We start from the raw sequence: 25,749 nt of genomic DNA, 5'->3' as shown, positions 1-25,749 counted from the left end.
TGATCAATTTAGTATCTTTGTAATCTGCTGCCTTGTTTCTTATTAATGTCAGTGTCCTCTGTTTAAAAACATTGTGTCAGTGATAACTGATCTATAGCCAATAATACTGCTGGGGGGGTTTTTAAACTTTTTTTTCAATATATCCTTTATAAGCATGCAAACATTCCAACCTGGGTAGGAAATGTGCTTGGTCCAAATATTTTGCATTTTGACTTTGTTAGAGGAAGTTATCCCTTCTATTTTGCAGTGAGTCGTTTTGGTCCTAGTGAAATCATTATTAATAATGATAATAATATATTCTTTGGGTAATTGGTAGAAGTTTAAGGTATTTGCATTTCTGCTGCTCACTACATCAACCTTGAGAATAAGAGTGGATCTTTACTGGTGGTATGTTTGTGAGCAGGTTATTCACTCAAAATTTTTCACTGATGAGCTTACCTGGAATAAATTCACTGATAGAAGCTGCCCAGACTAATGGTTTTTTTTCCACTGGTGGCCTAACAGGCTGGAAGATGGGACATGTTCTCCTCTTGGAATCTTTATCCAGTTCTAAATCATGAGATTGAGCAGGAGTTGTGTCCTGGTTGTGATGGACCTTTAATTCTATAGCCCTTTCACAAAGTCCATGATTTATGTTTTCAAATTTAAAGTTATAACACTGCTGCTTTTGATTATTTTTGAAGTTAATGTAGTATTAAAGCAATATGATTCCTGTTGCTTTTAACTCACTAGCCAGTATCTTAATCAGAAAGAGACAGGGTTCTCTTTAATAAAGATAACATTTGGTGCGGATGCTGGTATAGTGACTGAACTGTAGATTCAGTAATTTAGGATCTTCCTTGAGTTTTGGTTTAGATATTGTACATACAGACAAGGAACATCTTTGGTGTACTTTCCTTATTTTCGTAATTTTCCGTGCACTTCATGATGTTAGCCAGGAGGAAACTTGGATGATGAGGTACTGTCTCCCATTCTTGATCCCCTAAGGTAATGGGGGAGAAAATCTTTAAACTGCATTATTAAATTGCTTATGCAGATCATATTGGGTTTTGGAGAAGGGAAGGTGTTCTTTTAAATAGGCTTTGTGTTCAGATGGGTTTGTCACAGATAGTCCAAACCCCAAGAAGTGTTGTCTTTACAATTCCAGCAAGGGAGATTTCATCAAAAAGAGGTGCCAGTACCACTTGTGTTTGGCACCAAGGCCATAGACAGAGAGCCTGTCCTGGCTGTCAGTCATGTTGATTGCAGCTTAGCACGGAGTCAGGAACCAGGGGGACATCTATTTCCAAACTGCAGTTTCAAGCATGGGATGGTGTCCTTTGGTTCAGTAAGCCTGGTAGTGTAACAAGGGAAACAGAAATGCCTCCCACACAAAAGTTTTCAAACCTCCCTCAGACAAGAGGGAACAAAGCAGATCATGAGCAAGAGGAGGAGCAACCCTGAGGTGTGGGTAGATAGCAAGGCTTGTTTGTCTCACAGTCTGGTCAAAGCTGCTGTGCAGAGCTGCTGCTGCTTCTCATCCTGTGTTGCCAACAGGCAGTCAGTAGTTCAGCACGGGACGCACGTTCCTGTTGGTGTGCTACTCTTGCTGTCTTTGTATCATTTTTCTGTTTAGTCGGAATAAAAACTTTTGGGGAATCCTGAAAGCCTTCTGTGGAGGCAAAGTTCCTTTGGGCTCATTGGTCCTTTGTCTGGCTATCTTTGCCTACTTTAAAGTCTAAAAATTTTACCAAGTTTCAGTGAAGGAGTCACATGCCCTTTCAGAGGGGGTGCTGTAAATACAACATGCCAGTGAATCACAGTGTAGTTTTAGGGATTTGCTCTTCTCTGATGCCAGTTCCCAGAGCCTTTGCATTTTGGGTCACTGAAGATTGTTTTGTAGTTTGTATCCACTTTGCAACAGGAAATTGCAGGTCTTGAATCTTAAGAATCTTGTGATGCTGTGTCTCTTCTGAGTCATTCAAGTGTTGTGATGCAGTTTTGAACTCCTGTGGGGTATGCTGCTTGTTCTTGCTGGTTTTGTTTTGTTTTGTTTTCTCTATTTTGGTCTGTGGGACCTTTGGTTTCATTGGCTGAGGTTAGCAGCTTGAGTCAAGTCTGCAATGACAACTGTTGACTGACTTCCAACTTGGAATCTTATAACTACTTATACTAATCTAGGATTGCACAAAATACGGACCGTTGCTTCTGTCTGTGATTCTTCATGGTGTTGTAAGAGTTTGTTTATATTATGGAAAGTCCTGTCTTGGTGAGAGGGTTGTAATATTGTGTAAGCCTTGTCATGAAGAGTTCAAAATGGCCTCACTAAAAATGTAGCTATTTTAAGTTAAAGGTAAAAAAGCAGCCTGCTGGCAACTGGAGTAGTGCTGCAAAAAGCTGGTTTAGTTGCAGCTATCTTAGTCATGCCATGGCTTTATACAAGCAGTTACAATGAATCTTAAGGGATGTGTAGAATGAAGCAGCAGGATTCTCAGTGTTGAGTGGGCAGTTTATATGTATGGCTGATACGGCAACAGTTCAGGGATAACCTTTAATGAAAAAAAAAGTAGTGTTTGGGAGCAATTTCTGTGTAAGAGGACATGCAGCAAGATGAAGAATTCTGCGTATTTGATACGTCTTCCTAGGTTTTAATCAAGAAGACAACACTTCAGGACTTCCTTTGTTTTAGCACTCAGGAGCTTGTTTTAAATAATAACAGCAATTATAATTACAGCTTCAGTTCTAGTCTCTGCACTAAGTGACTTCTAAATTTTTTTCCAGAATTTAGTGACTTCAATCTATAATACATATTTCAAAGGGTTGTAGTTTCTAGACTTATCATTCCTGGTAAGTTGCTTAAATAAAGTTTGATCAGTTTGCTTGCAGTAGAACAGAAATCCACAAATAGTTAATGCCTAACTTGGTGCTATTTATTATAGAAAATATTAGCATTTTTAATAAGGTATATTTATTTCAGTGAGAAAAAAGCAGAAAAGCCTTTTGAATTTAAATGTGCAGTTCATATAATCTAAAATGGTGTTATGAATCTTTGGTTTTCTCTGGATGACTCTTTAATTTCTTTAGATGTAGTCTCAAAAGAAAAGGCAAATTTCTAACAGTTTGTCCTGGGAGTAGCAGAGCTTTAGAAAATAACTGTGTTCCTTTTTTTTTTTGCCATGCATTATTGTGGCCTGCATCAGGTATAATACAGTTACAAGTGACTTGCAATAGTTAATAGAAGAGTATTGAGAGCTCTTAAAATTATACTGAATTTTTAGGACCTAAAGAAAAGTTTACATAGAAAGCAGTGTTGAAAGTCTGTGGCTGTACCAACTTAGGTCAGTTTAACAGAGGAGAAAAATATTTTGTTTGTTCAATATCCAGGAGTAATGGAAAACGAAGTTTTGTAACTTTATTCTTATATAGTGTTGAAAAAGTCTTTCCCATTTGAAATGAGGAATATTTCAGTGTAATTTTTTTGGTTTTTTTCCAAAACCAGTTACATAAGTTAATTTTCATGATGAAGATTCTTACTGATTTTTCTGGATGAGAAATTACTACATATTTTTATGCTATTACACTGTGTTCGTGTTGGTGGTTTTTTCCTCTGCAATAAAGTCCCTGTAGAAAGGAAATAGGAGCCAACTCTGAAATCTAAAATAAGGACCAAACAGCTTTTCATTTGCCTTTCTACCCTTTGAGATGCCAGAAGCAATTTCCTCTTGAAGCTGACTTCCTTTCTGGAAGTGATTTTTTGTCTCCAACCATGTTGAGGCTCTTTTCTCATTCTTTCATTCTGACTAACTTGCTTTTTTTCTCTCTGACTTTCTACTGCCGTTGGGAACTTCTGGAGGTAAGTAATGACAGACAAGTTTCTTGCTAACTTTCTTTTTCAGTTCTTCTTCCCCCCTTGCCCCCCCTCACCCGGTCAGTCTAGAAGGACAAACAAAGCACTATTGGTGTCCTCTGCAAGAGAGCACTGATAGGGGCTGGCTGTAAATTGACGTGGCATGGAAAATCTCTGCTAGTTTGGAGCAGCTCTAATGTTGCTGCAAAATCAAGCCTACTCTTAACCAAGTTTGTAGCTTGAAATCATCACGAGCTTACTGCTTCTACATTAAAAATGAATGGAAAGTACCTTTGCTTTTTGGTTTGGGAACTGGACTTTTTCTCTGTTTGGATTTACAGATAATAGAAAAAATCAAGGGGAATTATTTTGGTTCCTTTTTTTTCCTGTAGTAAGAGCGACAGATCTTGCTGCTCCCCCCACCTTTTCCTGCGACTTAATCATTTGCAGATCTTGCCATGGGGTGCGGACTGAGAAAGCTGGAAGACCCAGATGATAGCAGCCCTGGAAAAATCTTTTCTACACTGAAGAGACCACAAGTTGAAACAAAGACGGATTCTGCTTATGAATATGTATTGCTGGATTTTACTGTAGAAGGTATTTTTTTTATGCTGTATCTTTACTATTTTGAAATGAGAAGGAACAGGATTTAACTTAGTTTTGTCTTGTTTGACTTACAGTAAATCTTAGGCACTTTTATCAAAGCTAGCCAAAATGTAAGACTTTTATTTTGAAACACAAATCATGACGAAGGTTCTTACTTGTATAAAATTACAATGGAAACTGCTGAAGTATTTTTAACAACCAAACCCTCCAAATTATACAACTGTCCTCTTTAAGGAAGCTGGCTAAAAGCTGTTAGAGAGTTTTCCTAGTTTCCTGGGAGTCAGATACTGCCATCCGTACTCACTTTGAATAATGGTTGTCTGAATTCAGTGTGACGGTTCAGAAAATACACTGTGCCTGAGCCTTAATTGAATAACAATCTTTTAAATGCACTCAACTTCTGAAAACAGGCTGTCATTGTCCTTGTTACTTTATGCAGAAGTAAGCCTGTTCCTTAGTTGTATATCAGGAGTAACTTCCCCTCTTACGCCCACCACAGTCTCTTGGTAGATGTTTCTGTAAGAGTCTGAGTTTCGGCTTACTATTTTTTCCAAATGCTTTACTTGTAGTTGTTGAATAGTCTTTTGAAATTGTGACTGAAATGAAACAGAATCTGTATGCATAGCTAGAGGCAGACAGTGCTCTGTGGGATACTTCCTTCCCGAGGGTGTCCCATCTCTAACAGAGCAACTCCCTGTTCCACAAAGTTGAAAACATAAACAAGCCCAGATGGCTGCCCTCAGAGAACAGACAGCTCAGTTTTACAGTCACTTTATAGTAACTTGCATTTTGTAACAACCCAATCTACTGGAAATGCTTAATAACAGGGATTTGAAGTAAACGCTGTTACTAGAAGGGTTGGATAAAGGGAGACAGTGTAAGTGCAGATCTTACTGCAACTACAGGAACTTTTTCATAAACAAAACTTGGCTTCTGATTACTTTTAACTCTTATAATACTTTTATCTAAAATACAGGAGTCTTTTTTTAAAAAAACTGCAAGATACTAATAGAAGATAGATCTCCAGTACTATAATGTAGCAGAATGTAACTGTGTTCTGTTTATTTACACAAAAAGTTTCTTACTGGCTTGTTCCTTTTGAGGAAACAAAACTAACGAGTAAGTAATAGTGGTAAGACGTTGGAAATAGAGCTAGGCTGCCTAAGGCGTACGTGGATTGCCTATTAATCCACTGATAGAAAGGATAAATTTTTTGGAAGCTGAAGAGCGTTTAGTGTTCTTAAATAGCCTCTCTTCTGGATAGTTTTGCTGTGTTTTCAAGTTAGTTTCTAGAAGTGCTGTATAAATTATTTGTTGTAAAGGAGGTTGTGACTTTTTAAGTAAAAGCCCATTAAAAAAGTGCAAATAAAGGTGTATCTCTGTTTTAATAACCTAGCAGTACAGCAGTAAAGATCAATTTTCTCCTGTTTTATCTGATATTCAGAATTGCTTCACTTCAGTGGAATTATGAACGTTAAATAACAGTTCCAGATAACAGCCTAACTCTTCTTTAGGTTTCTCACTGGAAGTAAGAGGATTTGTAAACACAGGTATCTTTCTGTTGACTGGTTCTAGCTATGCCTATATATGACCTTAAAATATTTTTTCTTTGAAGTCTCTCTTTTTTAGAGCTAAGATGAATACAGAAATAAAACATGGTGTGTATATATACTGTCGTGGAGGCATTTTTAAATTCTGATTGTTTCTGAAATGTGGGAATTGGCTAAAGCAGTGTAGACAATATATTGAGCTTTTGTCTTTTTTTCTTCTATTTCAGTCAACTCGCTCATGTACTTGTTGCTATTTGAATATCCTTTGGCTAAATGAAAGTGAGACCCCTTTATCACTGCAGACCAAAGTTTTTGCTCTGCTGTCAAGTTGTGCCATATCTTTATGGCACTCATTCTGCTGTGCCACTTTCCAGAGCAAGGTCTTCCCCTACATAGATTTGTGTGCCCAAGTGATTTCTTGCCACTGGATCTTGCATCAAGTAAAACAGAAAATCTGCACTTAATAATATTTTAAGATCTTACGGTAAACTATGTCCTGCATCAAGATAAAAGTATAGCAAGCATAAATGTGTTACTTCAATTCAATATGCCTTATTCTGTGCTTTATCAGGTATATGCAATGTGAAGTTGAAATGAGCCTGCTGGGGAAACTTTCAGCAGTCTGTGATCTTCTCCCAAGCCATGATGGAGATTAGGTCAACCGTGCTGCAGTCTAAATTTGCTGGCTGCAGTCCCTGTGCATCTTAACTAGTTATTAGCTGTGCACTGAACCTTGGCTTCTCTCCTCCTGGTCCCCAAAATGCTCCCATCCCTACTGTAAAAATTAGCTTTGAGTTCCATGGAGGGTGATCTCCATCAGGAGAATCCCAAACAAGAAAATTGCAGCCAATCTTTTATTTTGGTAGAACTGAATAGTACAAAGAAAAGGGAGCAGTGGACTCTGAAGTATAGTTTTAAATGCCTGTCAGTGACTGTAAATTCCAAGGTCTCAGGCATGAGGCATATCCCAATAACAAAAAACAGCTGCTATTCTTTTAAGTCAGTTTACCCAAAAAGTAGTGATAGTTTATATATTTCTACTAAGCAGAATGCTTATGCTTTATCCATAACCCTCATATTAGGGAGAAAAATAAATACTGATGCAGCCTACTAAGGTGACATGCTGTCAAGTTCTTGTCACTCTGAGTACCAATATGAATAAGTATGAAATAGCTGTTTTGTCATCATCTTCAGTATCCTGCATCTGAGGCTTACTATGCAGCTAGAAAGTTGGCTGGAGTTGCTATTGCTACAGTATTTTGGCTACCTGTTGAGAGCACATCAGAAAGGAATTTTTTTTTAATGAAAAAGGGTTAAAGAAATTTGTAAAATCAGTGAAGTCATGATCCTATTGCATCATTCCTGCTTTTTTGGCTTGTGGGCTATGGAGCAGTTATTTCTCAATACATGTATCTCCTGGATTTTCAATGAGTGGAATCATGGGATGGAGGTATTACTAAGGGCAAGACATCTGTTTACAGAAGGGGAGCTGTGATATACTGTCTACTTAAAAAGAAAAAGTGCAACAGCCCTGTTCTTATGACTGAGAATTACTGACAGTTTAGTTTAATATGTTGAATTTTCTGGTTAACAGCAATAAACCATCAGTATGTATGTTGGTGATAATTTTTGGTAGTGTGCATTTCCTACAGTATAAATTATTCTGGTTCCTCTTGCTGGCTTTTCTTTTGAGGCTCTTACAGTGACAAGCAAAGTAGATCTCTGTTCCTTTGTCCCTTTTGTAGAAATTGGTATTAAAAAGCATTTGAGTGTTGTAAAATATTAGTTTCTGATGGTTTGTGGGGTTTTTGTGGTCTTTTTTTTAAAGCCCTCCATAAGTGTATGTATGTCAATATCCTCATTTTATAGTGGGAAAGCAGTATAGAGAGGTTTTACAGAACACCACTCATGAACCAGAGGAGTTCTAATTCAGTTTATTAGAATAAAACATCTGAGCAAACTAAAGAGTCATATCTCCAGTTGATGATCGTTTAAAACAGTAGGATAGACAAACTTTGTGACTTGCTATGTCTTAGGTCCTGAAATTCTTTGCTGATTGCCAACCTGCACTATATGTAGACAAGAGAAGGTAGGAACATGAAATTAACTCAGCAAAGTTATGAGAGATTTATGTAATTGCACTTATTATTTTTATATACTTTTTAAATTACAGAATCAAAGGAGAATTAGTGTATTTCATTATTTTCAGTTGTATGGTTGGAAAGGGAATGTTCAGGGCAGCACGTTAAGGTTGTATGTATCTTGGAAAAAGTGTCATGAGGTCACTTAAATTTGATTGAGGCATCCTTTAATGCAGATAAGCACTGGTCTTAATGCATGGGAAGTCCTGCAAAGAGGGACCCATCAGAATACAGACAAGTAGGCTGCTTGGAGCAGAGGTCACCAGTAGACCAGCAGATTTCAAGCCAAGCTGTTTTGTTATCAGAGCTCATAACTGCAAAGGATTAAAGCTTTGGCAAATCTGTGCTGGCATAATTACTCTTCTGCTACTGTTTGTGTATGAGTATTGATTTCCTGCTTTCTGAGAGCATTTACAGTTCCAGTTGTACTTGAGAGGAACAGGAATTACTGACCCATCAGACTGACTCTAGCAGAATATATCATCTCTTACCAATGCGGAATCTTCCTTTCCTCTCTGGAAAAGCTGTGGGCCATTCAAAAAAAGGTTGTCCAAGAAGTTTTCCCTTTATCTCTGTAGTTTTCCCTAACAGCAGTGTATTGTCCAGGTGCTGCCTATTGATGCAAAATGCCTGCACATGCTGAGAGAGACCCTCCTTAGAAATCGGTGACACCACAAGCTTACTTAGGTGATATATCCTTATGTCTGTTGGAAAAAGGAACTGGGACTGTCAATATGTCAACTCCACAGATCACTTCTAAGGGGGGAAAAAAATTAATGGAAACAAATAATTGTCGTATGCTTAAATCTGTTACATGGGAATTTACCTCACAACTGGGGTTGAGAGATACTGCTTCAGTATGTTGAAGGCTTTGGGTAGACAAAATAGTTGCTTTGTTAAGTTCAGCCCTATTGTGTGTTTAGATGTTAACATAGCTTTTAAATCAGCTTGGCAGACCTAGATTGAGCAGAAAATGTTGCCAAGTATGTTAAAAATAGATCACACTAAGTTGTAAAAATAGGTACTTGAAGTAGTTGAATAGTGTTGAATCATCTGTGAATCTGCTTTTTCTTGTATAAATACTACTGTAGTTTGTAAATAAATGCCTGGGGATAGGTTGTGTGGTTTACTTAAAAGGAGCTCACCCAAAATGTTTATGGATATACACAGTATCATGTGCTTCTCTTCTGCTTTCAATGCTTTTTAGCTTCCTCTAATCCAGAAGTTATCAAGATCAGTTCTGTGCTGGATATAGCATCTCGGGTGGAAGACTATTACAGCAAAGGATATGTTGTAGGAGCTGTTCATCCCATTATGCTGCCAATTGGACGGAGAAGGAGTTTCCCTGCAAGTCACATGTATCGAGTGGTACTTTCACGATTAAAACTAAGGTAACAGTGAAATAATTTGAATACACTGATTCTTTACTTAAGCCATTTGTAAGTGGATTGCTCAACCTGCATAGCTTATTATCAATTTGAAATGAGCACCTCAGATTAGCAAGTTAGTAATGTTTTTAAAGGATTCTAAGCACACAACAGGCTAATAATTTTTGCTTTGCCTTAGTAAATGTCCTAACAAAAATCCAAAATGTAATATCATCTGTCTTAGAACTTGCAGCAAATAAAAGATTAATCAAAATACTAGGAGAGTAATAAGCTGTTTTAAACTAACTCATGTCTGCTTTTTCTTGGTTTTCAAAACTTTTGTCTCTTCCCAGGGGAAAATTACATAGTTTGTGAATTAATTTGTCAGGGATAGTTTGGGGTTTTTTCTTAAGAAGGAAATAATCATTCTGGATCAGAGATCATACAAAAGCTTAGTTTTGACACTGAGGGAGAGGCAAGAGCTCATTTTTTGTTCCAGATCCATGGTCTTGTTTATTATTCCTGTTTTAATGCATTGTAATCACTGTGTGACCCTAAAGAAGATGTACAAAACAATGTTACCATTAGTTCCTTGGAATGCCAAGAAGATAACCTTTTGTTCTTATTTTGAGTAACTAGAAAAGTGGATTTCTTACTGCATTAAAAGCTGTCAGGCTTCCCCTTCTCTCCTGAGTCCTTATGTGATGCACAAAGGTTGTTGCCTTTATTTGAGGACTGGAAGGGTGTGAATTGGAAGCTGCCTCGCTGCCACTCCCATAATGCTTTCCTAAAACATTCATTTGAGAGAAATTCTTAAACCTTTTGATTGAACAAGCCTGGTCCAGAGTATTTACTGTTCATACAACTTAACCTTTGTAAGTTCATCTGCAAACAAGGTGAATGCTGTTCATATGGGCAAAAGGTTGAGTAAGAGAGCAAAATGCTTGCTCCGGATCTGAGGCTTCCAAGAGCTGACACTGCCAGCATGCAGCTCCCACAATTTGCCTTGTCCCTGTAGATGTGGCATCCTTTGGATGTTGTTGTTTGAATCTTTAGGCCCTTGAATGGGTGAAGGATGAGTCTCTGTAGCCTACATGTGAAACTGGTGTAGGTTCCAGTTTCCTTCCCAGGCACTATATGTACCAAGTTTGGTTTTGCTGTGGGGAAATATACCTTCTCCAACTACTGTTTGGAAAGTAACCTTTTCTATTTGAATGTATCTCATTGACATTCTTTTCTAAATGAAATGATTGTATGAAGGAAGCATCAAATTAAATCCTGTTATATTATTGGCATACACTAAATATTGTCTGACTAATAGCACAACTGGCTTTAGATAAAACATGAGCACAGTTCTATAACTTTGAGTTTGTCAGCTTAAATATGAGAGATTTAAACATTATTTAGCCCCCAGTGTTTTTGCATTGTATTTCTAGTATTTGCCTGTACTGTTTCATTTAACAGCTGCAGCTCTGCTTTAGTTACAAAAACTAAGCAGCAGGATGTTAACAGTGTAAAAGCACCATTTTTATTCATAGTGTGTTTTCTACAAAACTGAACCTACTTTGTGCTTACTAAATTTATAGTTTAAATTGGTGCATTTTGCATCATCAGAGATCTTTGCATTTATTTCTTACAAAGACAGAGCTGTTTGTCAGTAAAGCTCAGTTTCCAAAGTATCTCTCTGCATGGTCTTCAAATGAAACTCCAGTTAAATATTAGTATTCTTATCCTAGCATTGAAACACACAGTACCTGCCACTTTGTGGAAGTAGAACAAAACACCAAAACCCACTGAGTTCTAAAAAGTATGAAGAAGAATTGTCAGTATTTCATTCATAACTATTCCAAAAGAAAAGAATTCTATATGCAAGCATTTGCTCAAGTTTGCAGCAAACTCCTGACAAAGAGTGCTTTCTTTCTGTGTTCTAGCCAGAAGCATGCAGCACCCAGAGGACAAAGGCACCCCAGGCTGGTGATTGAAGAATGTCCTTTAACATATGAAACACTGACAAATGAAGTAGTGAAAGAACTGCTAGAGAAGGTAATGGGAGTTTTTTTCCAACTTTTCTTCAGATATTTATTTCTTTCATACATGTAAGTTACATTTAGTGGTTGTGGTTTTAATTTTGTGTTTATTTTATAGAAGCTACAGAACTGTTCTCAAAGTGAGAAAAGTTACTTTTTGTAATGTAGGACTGAGTATCCCTGTAAAGCTTTGGGAGTCTGGCTGCTTACACCACTGAAAGCAGAATCAGGCCCAAGTTCAGTCACTCTTTATAAAATGCTTGTATGATATGTGAAGTTTTATGCTTTTCTGAGTTAAGTACCTGAGAAAAATGGCTTTTTCATTCTTTAACAAAAAGTACAGCATTTATAGGAACTATACTAGATATTTATTTGGCACAGCTTTTGAAAACATTGTATACTTAAAGTAAACTTCTACTGGAATGCAAGTTATAGTTCTGGTTCTTTTTGTGTTTAACTTCCTCTGCAAAATTGAAGACTTACTGAAACAGGAAGCTATTGTTATTACAAGAGTTAGTGATGTCTTTTACATTAGTTGCCAAGGAGGGTAGTAGGAGAAAAAGCATATTGGAGATCTTTAATGATCTTTGAAATTTCAAGAGTTGTTTGTTTTCTAAATGGCTTGTTTTGACTTTGTCAGGTGTTTCAAATTTAAAATGAAATTACATTATGCATGTATAATATAGATACCTATTTCCAGGTTGGTGTAGTGTACCAGACAAGGATTAGAAGGAAAAACACACTTGAAATGAGCAGTGATGGAGTCTTGGAAGCATATCTGTTACAGAAGTAGTATGTGAGAATAATTTGATTTTAAAATGCTCTGTTTTAAAAAGACAGAGCAATTAATCCAGTTAAATCTTAGTACTTTTTTTTAAAGGTATGAAACAATAAGTCTTTGTGGTGTTTCAGCAAAAACATTATCATATTGCCTGTTTTTCTCTGTTGCTTGTTAAATTTAAAACTGTCTTGGTTGTCCTTGAAGCAGCAGCTCTGTATATATAATCACAGTGATTGGCATATTGTATCACTGCTGTACATAAATAATGGCAGTAGATAGACTGAAGTGTGACTATCATGATACTAAAAAGGGATTCAGTACCATCAGTTGTTTGATTTTTACTCACTCTGCTGATTAGTAGTTTAGGTGAGTAAACTGAATAAAGATCCTTCCCTCTCTGTCCTCACTTAATCCAGTACTTCCCAAGTGATGTCTTCTTTCTGAGCTGAGGCTTCTCTATTTACCTGGGAAGACTTTACTTCACAGGGGAGCTTGTAGCACAAGGTGTCAGTGGGGTCACCTTCCTAAATGGTAGCACTCCTTAACCCAGGAAGAAAAAATGCCTTCAAGAGCAGACACATCTCACAGGTAGCATAGATGTTACAGTTGTATGTTGAGACTTCAGTGCAGAGAAAAAGACATCACTGGCTGAAAGAGTTGAGAGGATTTTAATTTGCTTCTAGCTCCCTCCTTTCTCTGCTCATGCACTCTACTTGTCCTCAGTAATAATGAAGCTGAGTAGCCCCCAAGGGAACCAGGGGGTAATGACTCGCAGCACAAGACAGAGATATTTCTATAATTTTGGAGGTCGTTATTTTTAGTATGACTAGCATCACCTATTTAGAGAAATACTATTTATTGCTCTACTATACTGCTTACCAATACAACACAGTAAATAAAATACTTTGGGTTTGTTCTAAATGAAGGACTTTGTATACTCTGAAGTCATTCCCAGTGTTGGCCACCTTTCCTGGCCTGACTCCAAAGACATGCTGGAAAACTTCCATTTACTTTGAAGCAGGGGCAGCATCAAAGGAGAGTCACCCTTCTGTAATACAATGTTATGCCTTCTATGTTCTCAGCAGTTTAGTTAAGCAGTTCATGTATGTACAGGTTTTAAAGAAGAAAAAGGTCCATGCAATTCTGAAATGATTCTGCAGCTAAGTTTGTTGTATTGCAGGTTAATGAAGCTGCTAAAAGAGGAAAGAAGTTTGTGGGATTTGTAACACAACATTTTCCTGAGCCTAAAGCCTGTAATGGAACAAGCGCAGATGGAGGTGCAGAGCTGGAATCAACACTGGGCAGAAGAAATAGGGAACACAGAAGAGAAAACTTTGATGAAAACTATAAAAACTGGAATGAAGGGACGTTGAGTGGTCACTCATCTGAGAGTGGGGTAGAGGAGGAAATGCATGGAGAAAGCAGACTGTTAGAGGATTCAGATTTCCAGTTTGGAAAAGAAGTCAGCCCTTCTAAACCACGAAAAGGACATGGTAATAAACGCTGCTTGTTTGTTGCAGAAATAAGGTATTTTATTGAGTTGTTGAGGTGTTGGAAAAAATAGAAGAACAGCATTTTCTGTTGTATCAAATACTGCTTTTGGAAGATGCCTCTACATATGCACATGCGCACATATATCTGAAAGAGCTGTCAGTAAAAGAAGCAGAAGGAGAGCTTACCTTTTGCTTTATGTATGTGAGCTGTGGTAATATATTAAAATATTTCACTTTTCATACGGAGTATTATAGATCTACTGTCAGAATTCTAGTTTGCAATTTAAAGAAAGAGAACTACAAACAAACCCCCCCAGAATTGCCCACGGTGTAATTGTGACTTGAAACGTGGTGCAAACAGAAAGGGTTTTTGCTTGATATGTGTATAACAAACATGTGGCACTAAAAATCCTTCCTTTTAGAAGGATGCAATTGTTATAAAATATTTTCTGCAGTGCACATGTAGTTTTACTTAGTATTGTGTTATAAACATGTAATGATTTCCAAGTATGTTGTGTGATTCCAGTTGTGCCTGTTTCAGAGCTGACAACAAAGAGTCCCCTCCAGCTAGAGCCAAAATTCTGCATGCTTCCAGGCAATTCACATAATGTACAGCAAATAAATCCGTTCATAATGGATTCTTTCTGGTTAATGTGCCTTCAAGAAGTGTCCTGAAAGAGATCACTTAAATTAATGCATTGACCATGAAATCAAAGACAATAATTGTTACAAAATGAATTTATTAGAGAGAAGTAAGCATTAGAAGTATGGGAATGAAAAGCATAATTGAAAAAATGCTGGTGCTGTGATAGACAGCTTAGTTGTAGAAGAATGAGATGCTTGGTGTAGTCTGTGTAAAAAATGGCCTGAAACATTGGCTTCTGGTACTGAAACTCTAAGGCCTCCTGGCTGCTAAAAGAGGAGAAGGTAAAAAGGAAGATGTAATCTAAGTGTGAGAACTAATGCAAGACAGTATTGTGTGGAAAGCAGGCAGCATGAAACTTCCATGTCAGGCTGCATTTTGACATAATGGGCTCTTCCCTGATGAGCCAGACATGTTTTTAATTGCTCTCAAAAGCAACCTTTTCACTCTCCTGTTAAAGCAGCCTCTCCAGTTTGTAGACTGTGAGAATGACTCTAAGCACTGAGATAATCAATGTTCCTCTTATTTTTAACTCTTGATTAAAAGCAGTTCTCCTACAAGAGAGCCTTTATATCATAATCAGTTAAAGCTTAATTCTTTCCTTACAGCTTGAAATAGTGGGTTTGCTATATATAGCAGAATAGAAGTCCTGCAAGGAAGAAGTGGAAAACTCTTGTTCTGTTCAGGAGCACTGTTTGTGCAGACTGGTGTAACCAGAAAGATAAGCAGCCAGTGCATCCTCTACGTGCAGTGTTCTCAGCAAACTCTTGAAAAAGCTTTGGCAAGGATATGCCAGGCTTCTCTACACTAGTCAGATAGAAAATCACTGGAGTTCATAAGATGAAACTTAACCACCTTTCTTGGTCTATGTTTTATGTAACCATCATTTTGAAAAATCCTGATGTGAATTTTCCAAGGCAGTCTTACATACGTGTAGATATGTACTGCTATGCCAGTGTGCCACTTCCGTTTACCTCTGCTCAAAAGAGGCAAAACTGTGTCCAAGTTACAGATTGGGGTTCATGGTGTATGAATTTTGACTATTATGTTGCTTTTTGAACTATTCTCTTGAATTTTCACTATAATGCATTGCTTGCAGAGGTAAATTTCTGGTAGACATGAGGAATTGAGTAGTTGTATTGGGAAACAATTTTCTTTTTTTCTGAAGAATAAGTGATCTCACTTCAATATGTGGGAAAAGAAATTAAGTTTTGTCAGGATAAACACATCTAATATAAGCACCTGTGAAGGTGATAAAACTGTATGGAAAAGAGTCATCTCTTACTGAAAGTTCAACATTTTGTTCCTAATTTACCTTATTCTGGGCACCTGATGTTACCTGCAGTGGCTGTAGTAACACTTCTCAAAACAGAGAGGGATTCTTCCAGATACTGATTCAGACTACTTGGAGTACAAGTCCTTCTTTGGAATTAATCTCTGTTTCTAGAGCCTAGAAAGTGGGGTCATCTAAGCAAATTCCTTTGTTTTGACAGTGTGAAAACTTCCATGTTTAGAGGTTGGTTTGCATTGATTTAGGCTGCCCAGCAGTATTAGGCAATCTGAGAATATTTCTGGGCAACTGTTTTGTGTTACTTCTCCAAACCAGTGACACACAAGTGTTTGTAGAACACACATAGTAAGAATTTCATAACTTGCACCAGTGATTTCCTAAAATGCTGTGGATCTATTAACTTTTAATGAGTGCTTGTTTGTGACTGGTTTTGTTACAGTACTGTATTAATACCAAGATAAAAACAAATTGAGGATATGTTGGTTTTGTATCCTTAATTTCCACTGATCATCAGTTACTATGGGAAAATCCCAGTAGGCAACTAATTACACTGGTACTTAGCTTCAGAAAATAATGGGTAAAAATCAGTACAAGGCATTCCTTGTATTTGCAAACTTAGAAAATTGTCTTTAATTTTTATATTTGCAAATATCTGTAGCCAGCAGTTCCTTGAGTGGCAGAAATGAAGCCTGTTTCCGCTGGGTTTTCCTTAGTCCTTGTATGTTTTCTTTATGCAAACCCCAACTATCTGAAGAGTCCAGTGACAGCCCAACTGTAATACCTTCACATTTTCCTCATATCCCAAAGTGTACCTCCCCTCACACCTTGTCCTGAGTGTGTTTAGTTCTTGATCAAAGCCACATCAAGAATCAATTATTAAAACTGTTGTGTAGAATTAGAAAATTATGTTAAAATAAGAGATTAGTAATATTACTAAGTTTGGAGCACTGTCTTTGAGGTTCATTCTTCCTTTTTCTCTCCTTAGACAAGCTGTATACAGTCTTCAATGTTTTTGATGATGATTCTACCTGCTGGACCTACCATGAAGGTGTTTTGTCTATGAAAGTAACAAGAAAGGGGCCAGTTGTTAGTACATTGGAAGCAGACTGGCTAGAATTAACTACATTTTATTATAAACAAGGATTGTCCTTAGTTGATTCTTTTGTACACTGGGACACTTCTAAAGGTGAGTACTGTCCCAGGACATCATGAAGCTTTTGCTTGTTTACACAGAACTGTGTGACTTGAAAAAAATTATCATATTTTGCTTCTTGATGTGAGAGTCAATATGTAAACATGTTCAGATAGATCTGTAACTGCCCAGAAAATAAATTACTCCTGTTTTAGGTATCAGATTCTACAAATTCATAATAGACTAAGTAATTGAAATTTCTGCTTTGTTTTATCAAACTGACAATTTCCAAAGCAGCAAACTAGTGTAGCTTTATAACAAAATAAACCTTTTGTGCTGGTTCATTTGGTTTGGTTTGGTTTTTCAAGAAAACAATGGGATGAAAAGCATTTAGAACTCTCAAACTCTGTTGCTGATAAAATGTGTAATTGAGAGATTAATTTCCATTTGAACTGAATTTGTCTGAAAGCCAGAAGTTAAAAGTGTGCAAAAAATAGTAGGTAGCTACTGTTGTACAATTACTTGCAAAAAAGTGAAGAAAATGGTAGTACCTAGCATTAGGGGTATGGACCAAGACAAGCTGACATGTTTAGTAAATTCCAAAACAATTAACTATTTTAACTAATAATTAGTAATAATAACTAATAGCAAGCCTAGACTTTATACTTCACTAAGGTGATACTTTGGTTGGATTTGTACCTGTCTTGCTTGTACTAAGTTGCAAGTTGTTTGTGTTCCTTTAGAATTAATTATTTTAGTCCAGTGTAAGCAAGCAAAATACAGGGTTGCAGTGGAGAAAAGTCGTGTCAAATGTTTGTTGAAAATGTCCTGGGGACCTTAAACAGTCTTTGCAATGCTTAGGCTGATTATCAAGTGCAATAGGCAATTAATAATGTATTACAGTGGCTCTCATAAGTCATTTTTTCTGCTTCTTACATGAATTATATGAGGAGGGTAAAATTACTGTCAGTGTGAGTAGTTGTTGTATTTACTATGTCTTATGCTTTTTTCTGATAATTCTGATTTAAAACAATATGCACTCATTGTCCCCTTTACAAGGCTTGGATTATTGAAGGCCTTAAATGAAGTTTTAAAAAATGTAAAACATAAGATCTTTGCAAGTTAAATTACGATTTTTCAAAAACAAAAACCTGACACTAATGACAGCTCTTCAGTTTTCATTGTTCTCCATGGTTTTGAGTGTGAATCACTGTGTTTCTGTAGCTCTGCAGTAAATTTAGTGACTCAGAGGCACATAAGCTCATCAACATAGATTTACTTCTGATGGAATTTGGCAGCTAGTCCCTCTCAAACTGCATATTTTGTGTGCGTGAACAGTCTAATGTCACAGTTTGTGGTAGTCATCTTTTTTGCTCTGAAGCTGTTACTCCTATTTATTTAACTCAGTGGAAGAACCAAATTTCCTTTGGGGGAGGAGAGGTGAGAATTCAGACTTGTAGTTTTCAATACAGAGTTTTTTTAGAGCTGGAAGAGAACTCTCTGGAGATCTGTTACAGTTCACTGAGGGGTGGTTTTGGCAGCTGTTGAAATTAATCTTTGCAGCTGTTGTCCAACAACAGTTTTACAGTTTTCCCATTCCCCACAGAGAGAGCTGTCTGCTCTTCTGTGCATGAATAACTTCCCCGTCTTTAATATGCAGGTAATAACATACCTCATCCAGCATTCAAGGAGACTTAAAGCTGTTATTTTGAGGATTACATAATTTTACTGTACAAAATTAGTTTTAGTCAGCTGTCAAGATAAATCTCCACAAAAGGCTTCCCAGAGGCTGCTAGGAGAAGCAAAACCAGAAAATGAACCAATATTTGATGCACAGTGTTAGTTTGGGCCAAACGGATGCTACCAGGCTTTGACATGTGAGTCAGGGAGTTGTGCTCTGAAACTTCCTTCCCGTCAGGAATCCTCCTACAATTACTTGTTTCAGGCTCTTCCTGTGGCCATTTACATATGTAGTTGAGCTTTGCACTTCATGGTTCACTCATTTTTATGCTCTTTCCCACCACACCAAAAGCCACGCTTCTTGTCAGGAAGACAATATCGAAGCTGAAGAAAAAGGGTCATGCCCATCCTCTGCAATGGATGTGTTGAATACAGGAAACTGGAATTCAGATTGGAGTATGGAAGGGGTTAATGCTTTTGAGAAAATAGCTCATAGTTCAATTTGTATAGAAAAAAGGGATTTTAATAATAAGTTGATTTGCACACTCCAAGCTGTAACTAGATGGATAAAGAACCACAATTTTGAGTTTGCTGAGTCATTTATTTTAGAGGATTGTTCAGTGAGAAAGAAACATCTTGTGTATGTCTTGGTAATCTGTTAACCTAAAACTTAATGTTTATGTTCACAGGGGACTATTTGCCCAAATCTTTAGAAGGATTCTTTATCTACGAAGAAGAAGGTGCTGGGGTTCCAGGTTCTAATAGGAAAGGAAATGATGCAATAGTTGTTGAACAATGGACAGTCATTGAGGTAAATAGGTGACTACTTAGCAATGCTATTTCCTACTTGTTTTTTTCTTTGTTTTTTCCTTTAGGATGCTGGTACCCGTGTCCCATAAACATTAAGGATGGCTTCCTGAAGTCACCTGCATAGGCTTAACTAAAGCCACAAATCATAAAAATGAAATCAGATTTGTGAGCGTTGGTGAATATGCATAAAAGAAATATGCTGGAGGAATTCTGGCCTGACATTTGTAAATGTTCATACCAACAAATACAACCACCAAAGAAAATGTTGGGGGGGGGCTTTGTGTGTGTTTCAGACCAATTTAGGTGTAGTTTCAGCAAGTGCAGATCACATTGATAGTGTGAGGTATACTTTAAAAAGGAGGAGAAAGTAGAACTGGAAACAGAACAAGAGAAAATTGATAGTGAATTAATTCAGTATGGTATTCAGATATTTATTTTTATGAAAATTTTCTGCTAAATATGAAAGACTTGGGTTTCCTAATAAACTTACATGTACTGCTGTAGTAGGTTACAGCAATAAAATTACTTAAATTACTGTTTAGAAATATTCTACTCTTTTAGGGTTATTGGTATCAATGACATCTGAAAGCAGTTGTTGTTGGATTTAGGTCTTACTTTTTGAAATATCCAATGATAAATACATTTACCAATGTGAAAAAATCAACATCAAACTAAACTTTTCTATTAAAAAAAAAAAACCCGCAGAAAAACCTACCAAAACCTTAACTATGTATCTAAGTGAGATGCTTATTCTTCACATGTGGAGTAAAAAGTATAAAGATGCCAATTGACACATGTAATTATGGTGCTTAAAAAGTTTTAGACACTAATTTAGCAAAGTGACAAGTTTAATGAGTGAGATGTGCTTTGAATTGTCTTGATGAGTCAGGGCCCATACCTAATGTTAATAAATTCTGTTTTCCATGGATTTTGTAGTCTTGAACTTTTCAAGTTGTTTTCAGTTTGAAATAATGAATCTCCATCAAACAAGCTTGATGTCATCTCAGAGGATTATCTCATTTAAAGTGGGAGGGGAGGTGTTGTAATTGTGTAGAAATGCAAACAAAACCTGTACAGAGTCTCTTTACTACTTTTTATAATTATTAATGTAGGGGTGTGAAATTAAAACAGATTATGGACCTTTATTGCACACGCTGGCTGAGTTTGGATGGCTCCTGACCTGTGTCCTGCCTACACCAATTGTACGACATGACAGGTACCCAAACAATTGATTACAGCATTTTTGGTGTGTATGTCTGAGAATTGGCAAATACTTGCATACTTAAATGTAAAAGGAAGAAAAATGCTGATGTTAAATGTATGTAGAGCTTGAGATGTAAGTAGCACTTTCGTGGAGTGTTTTTACCATATCTGCTTAGGATTACTGATTTCAGTGAGTCTTATTCTAAATTTAAAATATATTGTGTAAATCTGAACATGAAAAATTTTATTTAGGAAACTTTTTATCACATACCCAGTCCACAGCAATGGGGTTACTCATGCTTCAACCGGAAACAAGTGTGGGAATGTTTCACTAGTTTAGGACCTTGGTGAATGACTGATTTAGACTATGGAAAAAGTCATGTTGTCACAAGACAGTCATGGAGTATTTATTTCAAGTTAGGGCAGAGAATGTGCTAATCCAGCAAGTTATTGGGCTGTTTCTCTTCTTTAATATAGACATTATGGTTTACCTCAAATATAGTACCAGACTACTGGATTTCAGTCTCTAGCTGTATTGCTTATTTAGATCATTGATGGGCCTCTTTTCTACATAAGAAGAAAGCTAAATTGCAGACCTGGATTTTCCATAACATTCCAGGCTTTTTTTTCTTAAATAACCCCCTGAAAAGGTACTCTGGCTTTCATCACAGTATCAAGCTAAAAAATGGCCAATGAAACACTAGACCAAGCACACTTAATGCCTCTCTTCTCTCATCGTTTTTTTTTAAGGTTCTCCACCCATAAGATTGCCAAACTTCAAAAACAAACAGATGTACTGAGGCAGGACTTAGGGCTCATTAGCAGCTGTGGGAAGAGTGGGTGACTTGAGTAATCTTTGGATCCCAGACCTCACTGTGTTAAATCAAGACAGCATGAAAAAGATGTGAATGAAAGATTAAGAAAACTGCTGCAAGAAAGTGGAGTTCTGGTCAAGTGATTTGACATAAATAAGTCAACTCACCCCGCATAAGGAGGCTTTTGTGATAAGGCAATAGGTGTTGGGTTTTTTTGGCAGTGGTTTTTCTAATAGTTGATTTCAACCAACTGGTTAAATGCAAAGACAAAAGAAGTTGTAGTAAAATATGGCATGTTCTGTTGCTTTTTTTTTTAAGGGTCTATGTTTTGTTTTCCTCTGGAAGAAGCAGTTTCCAGAATATGAAACAAATGGTTATCCTTTAATTTCTGCAATAATTTTGTAGTCTAAGTGTATTAGCTTTGAACATGGTGACTTAAGGGCTATGTGAACTACTTGGCCTGGTTTTCATAAACAGCTGAAATTTTGGCCAAATCTTAGAGCTTGAGAGTAAGTGTTCAGAATCTGGGTTTAATCTGTGAAGAATGCCAGAGAAGAATGAGAGAGAGATTTTAGTAGTCATGGTGTGTTCTGAGTCATAGGATGAGAGAATTTTTAACTGCCAACCAACCTTTTGTGTCCCCCAAGCAATGTAACTGAACCAGCCCCATAGGGTTTGGATAAGCAGGGTCAGGAATGTCCTGAGCAGCTGCTGAATGACACTCTGGGAGTGTCAGTCTGTGCTTGCAGCACATCACATGGTGTTGGTTTGTACCTCATAGATCACAGAGCAAAGGCAGGGCCAATTAAAAGAGGCAAAGTGCTGTAAGAAAAAAAGTTAGGACCCAGTGCTGTAGGAAGCATCAACGGACTGATTAGGCTGGAGCTGTTCCTTGAATTAGAGAGAACATACCAGGAAGATATTTAGGTCTCAAATAGTGCTGTATCCCAGATGTGAAGCAACCAGAGCATTAAATAGCAGTGCTCATGCTAAAGGGGGTTGTATCCTGGCCAACTCTGAAACTGGATTCATTTTGTATCCATACTAGAGTAACTCAGATTAATAAAAACCATTTATTTTCTGGTCTGAATGGTTGAGTAGGAGTCTGTATGAATTGTCTAATGCTTGTTATCCCAAGCTGAGTTACTCTTGGAAGAAGTAGGATGAATCATGTTTTGTGTGCCTGCAGTACATCTCATATACAGCAATTCAATTTTCTTAAAAAAAGTAAAAAAGCTTATGGACAAGAATTTCTAATTAGGAATTGAGAATTCATAAGAGTCAGAAAATGAATGCCTTCCTGTTCTGATAGGCTAAGTAGTGATTGATAACAACTATTTTTAGGCATTGATGTTGGTATTTAAAGAGGAGAAGAAATTCTTGGAAGGTCACTGTGTGTCTGCTGTGAAAGATGCCATTACTGTGGTGGTAGGTTATCCTAGGAATGCAAAAGTCTTAATAAAGAGGGACACACTTTATGCTGATCAACAGCTGGTTTTTTTCCCAGACTTGAAACTCTGACCTCAAAACCCAGCCTGAATATTAAGGAGCTTCAGAAACACTGAAAAAACAAAAAAAACCAACATTTTGGGATGATCTGAAAAATGATGTTTTCATAATTTTTAATATAGAATTTGTGCATAGTGTATAAAGAAAATTTTCTATTTTCCCCGTTTTTACTCACTGTAGTACTTTCCTCTATTTTGTCTTCCTTTTCTCCTAATTTATTGCAAAACTTTCCCTTGTCTCAGATCTTTTGTGATCTGTTCTTAGACATTGTGCCCACTGCTTGTCTGCAGATGAATAGTGTAACCAACAGGCCAGTACGGGTTCTAGGTGTGTGATGGAATTGTCGTGCCCTGGTGTGTTCCTTTTCAGGTTTTTGCATGGTTAGGATCTGAAACAGTTTAAAAAACACCAGGCTGTCATACATGTTCCTATGTGGGTTTGTAGTTTTTAATGTTTTTACAGATCTTAATAAAATCAGATGTCCTGATGCCTGGAGTGTTCTGAGAGCTGAATGTCATGGGTCACTGTCTCATTCATGCAGGGACGGTAGTCTGGAGATCTGTTTAGTCCTTTACCTCCTACGTCAACAGTTAAATTATGTTGGATGCGGGAAACATTTCCCTGAGAAAAGTTAACTTTCTTGAAACATGCACAGTGATGATTTTGTGCAGTGTTGTTTGAAAAATAAACACTGTGGGTCTTGGTTTTTTTTGGCCTGCACACTATAGATTGCATAGAAGCCCTCTTCTGACAGTGATTCTGTTTTTGCTAGAAATATGAGGAAATAGAACATGAAAAAAATGAATATGATGCAATGCTTGTTGTATCCATCCATGTTGGGTATTTAAACTGTGTCAGGGGTCAATAAAGAAATTTTTAGATGAAAGAAAGCAGACCATAAAAGAATACCAGACAGATCCACAAAAATGTTATTGACCTAAAGAACCCCCTGCACTATATACAAGTCTTATTTAATTGGTGAATTCCTTCAAGACAAGAATTTGATAGTAATGATGCCAAGCTCAGAAGATAAAGAGCAAGAAAAAAATTAATAGTCCTTTTAGGAGTTAAGTCTAATGAGTATCTAGAAAATACTTTCCTTGTAAATTAGTGCTGCTGCAGTTTTTAGTATGGTATTATTATGAGTTTGTGGAAGTCCATACATGTTTGTGGTTGAAAATTAGAAGTATTTCTAAGGCTTTTAAATTTTTCATTTAATAGATCCTTTAAGCCAGGACACTTGGTATCCCAGGCTGGTGTCTGTCTCAAAACTGAAAGTCTAGGTAATCCACAGTTCCAAAGGAGTGCAAAGTTTTATTTTGAGAAATGAAAAAAAAAAACTACCCCTGAATAGATGAAAATAATCTATCTTATTTCCTGTGTTCATTTTTCAGAAAATTGTCTAACATCTATTCTAAGTGCTTTGTATATCAAATGTTCATGCATAAAAAAAATGGAACTGGAAAAACCAGAACCATTGGCAGTACTACTGAGCTTGTAGCTTCATGGTTGTTTTGGACGACTTAAATATAGACGTGTAAGAGGACACAGTTTTTGCCCATACAGCATAAGCAGACAAACAAATTGCTGGTGTTTCAACAAAAGAGTCTCTGTTGCTCTTCATCACTCTTAAAAGAAGAGACAGGAAAAAGGCTTCAGCAGCCTTACTCTGCAGTGACCTTTATTTCCCTTCACTGATTACTGTAGTCCCTGAAAATGGGCAAGGCAGACTACGGGCAATGCAGTGCAAAAACACTGACTTTGTGGTTATTAATTTATCATGGCTCACTACTTAATCTATGGTTTCAAAATGCCCTGATTTATGAGGCAAAGAGGGAGTATAGAAATGTGAGGTAAACTATGGAGCTTCCCTTGCTCTAAGCACTTTTTCTCATTTAAATTCTGTGGAAATCCCACTGTCATTGAGTTCTTTGTGAATTAAGCTCATAGCAGCTTTGTCGTGTGCGGCATTTTAATAAGGTCAGACTTAGAAAATTGTTAATTTACTTCTTGTCTGCTCACCATCGTGTCCTTTTTCTGTTCTAGTAGAATTTGTACAAGCTGTAGCTTAATGTTTGGGTTTTTTTCCTCTTCTCTGAAGGAATGCAGACACTGTTACAAAATAAGCCCTAGGCTCTTCCCCATGCCAGGGACTGTGCTCAGCCCTGTTGCTTAGAAGAGACATTTTTCAATTGATCAAAAGAGACATAACTGAGGCACAGAGAAATACCTAGCCAAGTGGAATAAGGTTGTAGGATTGCAGATTTCCTTGTAATGACATAAAATCTAAACACTTTCTTTTAATGAATGCAAATAGTGAGGTAGGGACTCTTTGAACAGGAAACCTTGTAAGGCTTAAGGAAATGAATGAATTTGTTCTCCTGCATTCTTGTTTTTCCCACAAGCTGGAATTTTAGTTCTCTGTTTTCATCCAAGGAAGACATGCAAAGATATGCCATGACCTGAGTTCAGCTAGACTGAAAGGAAGATTGTGAGGGGCCAAACACAATCACAAACCCATCATCACTATTGATCTGAGTCACTGTCTATGCAGGGAATAGCACTGGTTTGTGTACTTTCTCAGACCTTATGTCCAGAAGCTTTAGTGTAGGGCAGGCTGTTAACAAGCTCTTCTGAGCTCATAGGAAGAGTTTTAATCCCTGGTTTTTCTTGGAGCAAGTCCCTGATGTTAAATACAAAATAATTTTCAGTCTTGATGCATCAGTTACTTTAACTTCATGTGTGTGGTGGTTAACCTTGTTACAAACCCATGCTGAAGTAAAAGCTTACATTATTGTAGTAGTTCTTTCTGTAATGTTATGCATAATAACAGTTTTGATTGGTAGAATAGGTAGAATCATAAATACTTCAAATG

General features: G+C 37.0%; 1 protein-coding gene across 2 annotated transcripts in view; it reads left to right on the top strand.

Moving 5' to 3' along the window:
• The first annotated feature begins 3,631 nt into the window (after positions 1 to 3,631).
• Positions 3,632 to 25,749, top strand: part of RFTN2 (raftlin family member 2) — a 31,918-nt gene continuing 9,800 nt past the window's right edge. Inside the window, exons 1-8 of one of the 2 annotated variants that reach the window (XM_032114063.1) lie at positions 3,632 to 3,832; positions 4,277 to 4,423; positions 9,331 to 9,514; positions 11,422 to 11,533; positions 13,479 to 13,791; positions 16,711 to 16,911; positions 19,227 to 19,348; positions 20,460 to 20,563. In XM_032114063.1, coding sequence (XP_031969954.1) covers positions 4,285 to 4,423; positions 9,331 to 9,514; positions 11,422 to 11,533; positions 13,479 to 13,791; positions 16,711 to 16,911; positions 19,227 to 19,348; positions 20,460 to 20,563 — 1,175 coding nt within the window. In that variant the 5' untranslated portion in view covers positions 3,632 to 3,832; positions 4,277 to 4,284. Of the gene's footprint in view, positions 3,833 to 4,218; positions 4,424 to 9,330; positions 9,515 to 11,421; positions 11,534 to 13,478; positions 13,792 to 16,710; positions 16,912 to 19,226; positions 19,349 to 20,459; positions 20,564 to 25,749 lie in introns of both variants that reach the window. The other variant, XM_032114062.1, reaches the window with a different exon arrangement.

Source organism: Corvus moneduloides, chromosome 7, assembly GCF_009650955.1.
Source record: "Corvus moneduloides isolate bCorMon1 chromosome 7, bCorMon1.pri, whole genome shotgun sequence".
NCBI classification, from domain to species: domain Eukaryota; kingdom Metazoa; phylum Chordata; class Aves; order Passeriformes; family Corvidae; genus Corvus; species Corvus moneduloides.
Note: the sequence above shows the minus strand (reverse complement) of the source record. Positions and strands in the feature narration are given on the sequence as shown.